At 41.3% G+C, this 8,418-nt stretch overlaps 1 protein-coding gene across 1 annotated transcript; it reads left to right on the top strand.

The window, feature by feature from the left end:
- Window positions 1-320: 320 nt before the first annotated feature.
- Window positions 321-8,382, top strand: LOC310999910 (protein lifeguard 1). Its single transcript, XM_083990518.1, has 11 exons — window positions 321-349; window positions 1,163-1,287; window positions 1,619-1,772; window positions 2,160-2,238; window positions 2,713-2,766; window positions 3,059-3,149; window positions 3,309-3,346; window positions 3,988-4,075; window positions 5,729-5,818; window positions 7,196-7,243; window positions 7,827-8,382. Exons 2-11 carry the CDS (start codon window positions 1,183-1,185, stop codon window positions 7,977-7,979), a joined length of 900 nt encoding a protein of 299 aa, XP_083846644.1. The 5' UTR covers window positions 321-349; window positions 1,163-1,182; the 3' UTR covers window positions 7,980-8,382.
- Window positions 8,383-8,418: the final 36 nt, after the last annotated feature.

Raw genomic sequence — 8,418 nt, 5'->3', positions numbered from 1 at the left:
CATACAGCAGGATAATGATGAATCATTATGAGAAATTCAAATTTAAAACATGCCTTTGTTGAAGTGTATAGCAGCATCAGTATTAACTTATTCAAAAGACCTATGTGAATCTGTATCGATGAAAGAATAAGGTACAGACATGATTTCTTCTGACAAAGTGCCAGCCTGCTAGACATTTTAATAACTTCATCTGAATATCCCATTGAGCCTAATGAGCGATACATCCTTCCCCCCGGAGCCACAGTCCTGTCTCTGTGGGAACCAGCTGATAGCAGGTAGACTTTGCCCTGAAGGGGAACAACCGATCCAGGAAGAGCAGAGAACCAGATTCCTGGCCGTCACCGCAGAGGTAAGCCACGCTACAATAGATTAGAGCTGTAATTAATTGATATATGTGAGCAGACTTTAAGTCAAACAGCAATTGATCACTTTTTGAAGAGGGTGTCTTTTGAAAGTACTTAATACATCATACACATTAAGTGATGTTCGAGCCTTTTGGTCTATGTTAGCGAACAGAAACAAAGTTCACTTGTCATTCAGTTATTAAAAAGAATGTGGTTTGATATACTTGTTATTTTGTGAAGTCCAATGTTTTACAGTCTCAGTAATGGTTTCCTATTTCCACTCAGTGTGATCAATGCTTTCCTGTAGTTTTATGTTGTACAGAGCTTGTCACTGTGTAGCTTATCATTACTCCATTTCTTTTATGATTACGGAAATATTAGGAGCTGTAAAGTCTCGTGTCTTCAGTATAAAGTTGGCTCAGAAGTCTGAGACCAGCCTCCCATAGGGATTGTTGGCTTGTATATACAAAATCCCTGCGTTTACTGTCCGCCTGTCCCTCTTGATGATAACTGAATTTCCTCTGAGATCAATTAACCACAACCTATTTGGCCATTAAATATAGATACAGCTCTATTAAATGGAGGCTTAAGGCCATAATTATGGATGTTAGTCATGGATGGCTCTCAGTGTTTGTGTGATGCATCATTTTGTAATTACCCATTTATTTGTTCCACAGTGACATTGCCCCATTTGCCAATTTAACATCCCAGATGAAAGTTCTGACACTATTCAAAATGATGCATTTGTGTCTCAGTCAGTCGTGACCTTAACTTACCTGTTTGTCTGATGTCTCTCCTCTGTCTCCGTCAATGAGAAGATCTCATACCTTTTAGCAGAATGGACCAAACTAATGGCAGCAGTAAAGGTGGATACGGACCTCGTCCTCCTCCATACCACGTTCATGATAATGGAGACAGCCCCTATACAGGGATGAGCTATCAGGTTGGTGGTAGGAGGAAAAGGGGAACGAGAGAGAGTTGAATTTCATTTCTGCCTGTTTATTTTAGGTTTTAGAATATCCACCTATTAGTTCAGCATCAGACAAAATCACACACCACCACTCTTTGATCACAGGATCATTATAAAACCTGAATCATAAAAATGTCCATAAGCACTGTTTGCACATTTGATTACACAAAAATGATGGATTTTCTCTCATTAATTCAACACTGTTGACATGATTTTAGATTTTTTTTTCTTTCATGATTTTTCTTCAAAGGTTAAATTCTCTAGAGATGTAGTTTGAGCTGTCTGTCATGTTTGGATGGCCCAGGTGGGGAAAGGCAATGTTGCAGTGGTCTCTCCCCCTGGCACCTATGGTCAGGAAGCAGCAGCAGCTGGAGGGAGCCAGCAGTATGGTGAAGCTCCACCTGACTATTCCTCTGACTCAGAGGATACAGGCTTCAGTGACGGTGCCATAAGGAGAGGTGAGAACGGACAGACTAAGATAAATCAATGTTTTTTGTCTCCGTGGTCAGAGCTGAAAAGGAATAAACAATATTTACTCCTTAATTTGCTTTCCAGTGTTTCCTTAAAATTGATTTGGAATTGCAAATTGTTCCCTGATCTGTGGTGTAGCCTGCCGCAGCTCTCCACCTCCCACACAACACAATCATTTAAATGAGAGGATGAAACGCGGGTTGGGTGAAAACAACCATTTTGCAATGTGGTGCAGCATAAACAACCCCACCTGCCCGCCTGCTTCGCCCTGGCAGATGTTTTTGTCATTGTTATCCGTCTCTCCCCTGTCTGTTTACCTGTTTACCTCTGTCAGTCGTGCCTCTGTACGTGTCTGTGTCTTTCTCTCTGAGCAGGTTTCATAAGGAAAGTCTACCTGACCTTGATGATTCAGCTGCTGGTGACGGTCGGGATCATCTGTGCTTTTCTTTACTGGTGAGGCACCATCACTCAAGGGAATTCCTTTCTTAAAAGACAGGAGTCCATGACAGGCACCTATCAATCTTTCCACCTGTAGTGTGTAGACTGTCAATATTTATAAGGCACCCAACGTGAGAGTAGCACAATACCATCGTTGTCCCCGCAAAAACTCTGAGCATGCAACACAGCACTGCTCAGATCATCATGAATATGTGGAGCTGAGACAAGTTGGTGGAGTATAAAAGAGCATTTCAACCCCGTAATATTTTAGCTGGCAGTTTTGTGAAAGCTTTATATGTTTTGTATAATGGATGTGGTAAAACACAGCTACAGTAATTTCTTTTCATAAATTGTATTCAACCCCCGTGTGCACAATGCTCTGTCCTCTGTTAATATTTAATAAAATCATTCCTCCGCTCCTATCAAAGAGATGGCGCCGCTATTAAACACTCCCCTCTCCCTCCCTTCTTTTTTCTTATCAAATAACAGGGAGCCTCTGTGGGAATGGACTTATGACAACTACTGGTTCTCCTACGCCATGATGTAAGCCTTCCTAAACATTCAGCTTGATTGTCTACACGTTGTCGTTTTAACCACTCTGACCATCTACAAATCTCCAGTTTGGTGGGTTAGCTGAACACAATTGTTGCTCATAGAAATCCATAGAAGAAAGTCGCAAACCGTCTACCCTGAAGCCTGAATCCAGACGCTGCCAGCACCGACGTGCATTAATAATGCACCGACTGAATTCTCACATAGAACATGCTGTTTTTTTTTCTGTTTATAGCCTGTTTATCTGCTATTTACGACACACTCTATATTCTCTGTGAAATAGGGTGTCCACGATGGTGCTCATCATTGCCATGTCCTGCTGTACCAACCTCCGTCGTAGAGTTCCCCTCAATTTTATCGCCCTCGGCCTGTTTGTGAGTCGAAGCAGTGCCAGCCAGGCATCAAATTAAACCCACACCACACCTGCTCTATTTCTGTTTTTTCTCATCTTTGTCATGTATTTACTTTCCATTTGTCTCCCCATCCTTCTCTCTCTCTCTCTCTCTCTCGCTCCCTCTCGGCCTCTGTCGCAGACGATCGTAGAGGGCCTGATGCTTGGATCTGTGTCAGTGTGAGTATTTGATTCCAAGGCTGAATCCCCACCTGATGCCGACTCATTTACACAATAACAGCCCGATTTGATCCGTATCTGGTGGTGCATTCGGTGTCAGTAATAAAGCCATCAAACCTGATCAGATGTTATCATCCCTGGTTTACCAAATTAAAAAGCATATGGAATTATATTGTGCAGGTTTTTGGTTGAAGATGAATCAGAAGCAACACAAACGGTTCAAAACCAATTTTTTTGTGCTGGTGTCTGTGTAAACACAAGTTACCTTTTCCATCAGGGAGACATCTCTTTTCTAGAACCATGTCACTCTGTCAGGAAAGGCATCAGCTGAGGCCTGACTATCAATAAAACATTCAAATTATAATATTTATAGGATATCGCCATAAATGAAATGAACGTAGGGAATACATTATGCACACATCCACATCCATTGGGGGTCTCTGCCATCACTCCAGCTGAGACGTATAATACTGAATATTAAATGGTGAAAATGCCACATTTCTTAGAAGAAAGAAATGTTTCCTTTTTAGGATAAAACAGAATCCCACTGTTCATGTATCCTCTCTGCCTGCCGACTAGTTAGACATGATACTATGGGGTGCCTTTCCCGTCCCATATCTGTGTGATATTTCTGTCTGCAGGTACTTTGATGCCGAAGCTGTTATGTGGGCTGTGGGGGCAACGGCGCTGGTGTCCTTTGCCTTGAGTCTGTTTGCTATGCAGTCAAAGGTAAGATCTGTCACACACTCTGAGCTCAATTTGCGGTGTTGTCGAAAGTGAAATTTCATAAACTGCGTTGACTTTGCTATGCAGTCACTGGTAAATTTCCATATACTGAGCTGAAAAAAGTCTTAAGCTGAGCTGTTGGCCATATTTTCTACACGCCGTCACTGGCAAAAAGCTTAGAAGTCAGATGGGGTTTCTGTCCAGGCAAAATTGTGATTACTGCTGAGATCAGTGTGTTTGCCAATCAAGTTAATTCCTTGTGTCCAGTGGTGGGACAGAGTTAAACCTCTGCCTGGGCCTCCTCCCATAAATCTTGAGTTCAGAAATGGCCTGGAGCCTTTTGTTATCTGCTAAACCCACTGTCTCTCTTTTTTGTCTTTCTCCTTTCGATGTGAACTGTCTAATAACGCAAACACCTTAGGATGAATCTTTAAAAAGGGCCTTTTGGGGACTCGCTGGGAGACATGATGCTCCTCCAGCAAGATATATTTTAATATTGTAAAGGTCAGTTCTGGTGTGTTTTGTGCAATGGCATGCACTTCAGGATTAGAAAATACGAATGACTTGCATTCCTGATCTCTCATCTAGCATCCTATCAAAAACTAACAATAATAACACAGGTGAATGTGATAAATAAAAGGCCTTTCTTAGAAAGACAGTTCTATATTGTTTGTGTGAATCTTAAATATTTTTAAAAGTATTAATCTTGCACAGAGATGTCACTTATCTAAGTAACAATTGGAAGTTTTATTTGAAGTTGTGAATGTTTTATTAGTAGAAGTGATGTGCACATGTGAGGAGACCCTCTGAGAATCAGCACGCTGACAGCTTGGCTTGCTGCTTCAATAAATGGCTCATATTCAGAACAAAAGTTATTATACAACCAGTGGGATGAAAAATTAGACAAGTGAAATAGATGTGGTCAAATTTAAATTGTGTCAAAGTCCCTCATAATTGCTTTTAAATGTATTTTGGCATTTCACACATTTTGCTACTTATTGCATCTGCACACATTTATTCTGTCTGATTAGATTTGATAAAATGAGCGAGCAGGTGTCTAATGATCATACTGAGAATATATCCCGTTTTAAATGCTCTTTACTCATTATTCATCTGTAGCTGGAAGGCAAGTGCAGAGTGAGCAGTCGCTACCACAAACACTTATGGTTTGTTTTTTTAACTGTAGTTTGCCCTGGAGTTCACCCTGCGCACAGAGCTTTGCTTGTTTGTTGTCTCTGTCGCTGTCATATAAATGTCACACAGAATGCCTTGAATGTTTTGTCGTAGCTCCTCAGGTGATCACTGTAAGCCGTTCTCCTGGAGTGACTGCCATGTCTTCTCTGTCGGTCTGAGAGGGATGCAAGCCAAAAGGCCTCCTCCACTGCCCTCCCCGATGCCTGCATGGCATCTTGTTGATTAATTATCCAGGATCTTTGTATCCAGAATCGTTTCCTTGTGCGTTGAACTGCAATATGTCTTCATCATTGAGTAAATTACCATGCATCACAGCAAAGCTGCAATGCAGACAACTCTCTCTGCCCCGGCTCTGATGGCAATGATGAGTTTAAACGAGAGATGTGTCTACAGTTTTCTGTTTGAGAGGCTCGTCACATTCACTGTCACTCTCTCTTTTCCCCCACCCCTTTCTGGCACCAGTGGGACTTCACTGCAGCAAGCGGGAGCCTGTGGGTGTTTGGCTGGACCCTCCTTTCATTTGCATTACTTTGTGCAATCTTCCGATCTCAGGTAAATCAAGGAGTCGTTGTGTTCACACCTATATTTCCAGCGAGAACAGGTTTGAAATGCAGTGCAGAGGTGCGCAGTTCAAAGGCAGACACACAGCTTTTATTCCCAGGATGTACTGGCACTGACCTGTGTGCTGAGCAGACTATAAAGAAGAGAGTGTGCGCTTTCAAACCTCAGGAGTTACACTGATCTCAGACGGATGCATTTAAATGTACACTGCCGTTTACTGTGACAGCTGTTGGTGTTTAAGCCTGAAGCAGGAAATCTACAAGAGGAGGCATTTCATTGATTTTAAACTATTTTTAAATGCAACAAATTAACTGGAACAGGAAATAAACACTGTTGTCTTAAAGGATATTGTGTCCATCCTCTATCATCCTTTATTATCATATTTAAAGTAGAGAACAACCAGACAGGAAAGTGGGATGAAAGTCCGCTCAATTTTCAGCTTCCACCTAATGGATATTGTATCTGCAGCAAGAACTGGCCAGACTGAAACTAACAACCATTTCATTATAAAAAGGGATTTTTTTTAAACTGTAGAGGAGACCGGGGATGGTTGTAACAGCATCCCTTCCACCAGTAAGGGATAACATTAGTTATGTGATCAATATCACGTGTTCCCACTCACTCCCTGACATTGCATGTGAATTTGCATGACTGTGTCAATACGTGTGTAGGTTTTAGAGCTAGTATCGATATCGTTGAAGTTTGAATTATGTAACTTGTATAAGATGAAAGAGCAGGTTCTTAGGTAAAATATGAGTCATCACTGTTTAACAGTGAGTAACAGGGGTGAAGAAGTTTGTAACACCTTTTATCTTTGTTGTTTTATTAAGTGTAATTAATCTTTCCTGGAACTGTACAGGACTATGAGCTGCTTCTGACCTTGTGCTGAAGGTTTCCATTCACACATGTGACATGTGAACATCTTTCTAATGTTACGATACACCACTGTCACCATTCTTCATTTAGCCATCAGTGACTGGTTCTTTTTGTTCATATAGAACCACAGAAAGATGCTTTAGTGTTGGGATATGCACAATACATTACATAGATGCGGGTTTTTTTGGTTTGGTCTCAGTTTTTAGTTTTTAATCTCACTTTGTTACAATTTACCCCCCAGGTTGTGTTACAACCTACCCTGGTAGTGGGGTATAGGTTGAAACAGTGGCACTCGTTGCATTTGACATCAAATAGTGAATTCTGTGATATAGTTTGAGAAGTTTAAGGCACTGCTATTTGTAGAGAACAAATGAGGGTCCCCGGTCTCCCCCTATGTTACTTTCATTTACTGCAGAAATAGTCACAAAGCAGGATAAAGGCCATTGTGTTGCTGAATGCCTCTGATGATTGTGTGTCTGATTCTTTCAACAGTATCTTTACATTCTGTACGCCTGCCTGGGAACCTTGCTGTTTTCCTTAGTAAGTACAAACTTTCATGACAAAAAATTGCAATTGGAAGAATGAAACAAATCATCACCAAAAAGACAGCTTAATGTGAAGTGAGTGGAAGTGATGTAAGGTTTGATCCCAAGGCCAAGCTGCCTGCCACCAGTGTTTGTCACAGCAGTTAGTGTACAGGGAGAGACGCTGATTTCCTTGTGCCCTTTAATTTCAATTATGCACCACATAACAGCAGTGGGCTTCATTTTCACAGCCACCTCTCTGTGTGCCTGTGGCATTAACAGCAAATGTTGTGACCCATCCCGTCAACTGGTGGAACAAACTGCGACTGCACACAGAGCTGAACAGGCTGTCAGCAGCAAGTCACAACTTATTTTCAGCTGCACAACTCTGACTACATGATTATTTATATGGCCTGTTTATCAGCACAGTCTGCTCTCTCAAAGATATACTGCCGTGCTTTCTCTTAGACCAATTCCTGCAACCGATGCTCTGTCTTTTTTTTTCCTTTTTTCCCTGTGACACAAACACTCTCCACTCAGATGGCATCGCAGGTCGTATGTGTCATGTTGAAGCATCTCATCTCTGTGTCTCTCTGCAGTATTTGGTGTTTGATACACAGCTTATCCTGGGCGGGAAGCACAGGAGGTATGAAGTGTCTCCTGAGGAGTACGTGTTTGCTGCCCTGAACCTCTATTTGGACATTGTCAACCTGTTCCTGCTCCTGCTGCAGCTCATCGGCCTCTGTCGCTAACTCCACAGCTCTTTGAGTGACATCGCGAAAAAACCAAACTCCTTCCATTTTCATATCAAACTGTGAAATGTAGACTCAAATTGAAATAAGATTGAAAAACCACCACACAGCTATTTTTATATTTAACAATATATGATGATGTACTGTGTGGAACATGTTTTTTTTAATCATGCTTAATAATGATTCCTATTTAATGTTTCTGGTGCCCTGTAACAAGAGAATGAAATTTAAATACAGCATTTTTTTCAGTAATGTTGTCAAAGTAGCTCAGTCATTCTGATCGGTTTAAATTAAGCTTAAACTCAATTAAAACACAGAATCTGTCGGCTTTAGTGCTGCTCACATAAAACCATTTGGTTACTCTGAAATCGTTTCTCTCCAAAACATGTCTGTTCAAAATGTAGATGGCTTAAATGACAAATAAAATTCTGGAGCACCT

This window comes from Trachurus trachurus, assembly GCF_905171665.1.
Source record: "Trachurus trachurus genome assembly, chromosome: 16".
In the NCBI taxonomy this organism is placed as follows: domain Eukaryota; kingdom Metazoa; phylum Chordata; class Actinopteri; order Carangiformes; family Carangidae; genus Trachurus; species Trachurus trachurus.
The sequence above is the reverse complement of the archived record's forward strand: the minus strand, read 5'-3'. Positions and strand labels throughout refer to the sequence as shown.

Bases quoted from the DNA above. Each gene is read 5' to 3' on its own strand.
- LOC310999910 (XM_083990518.1), top strand. From the start codon at position 1,183: ATGGACCAAACTAATGGCAGCAGTAAAGGTGGATACGGACCTCGTCCT. The intron at 1,773-2,159 runs GTGAGAACGGAC...CTCTCTGAGCAG, and splicing joins TGACGGTGCCATAAGGAGAG to GTTTCATAAGGAAAGTCTAC. The intron at 2,239-2,712 runs GTGAGGCACCAT...ATCAAATAACAG, and splicing joins ATCTGTGCTTTTCTTTACTG to GGAGCCTCTGTGGGAATGGA.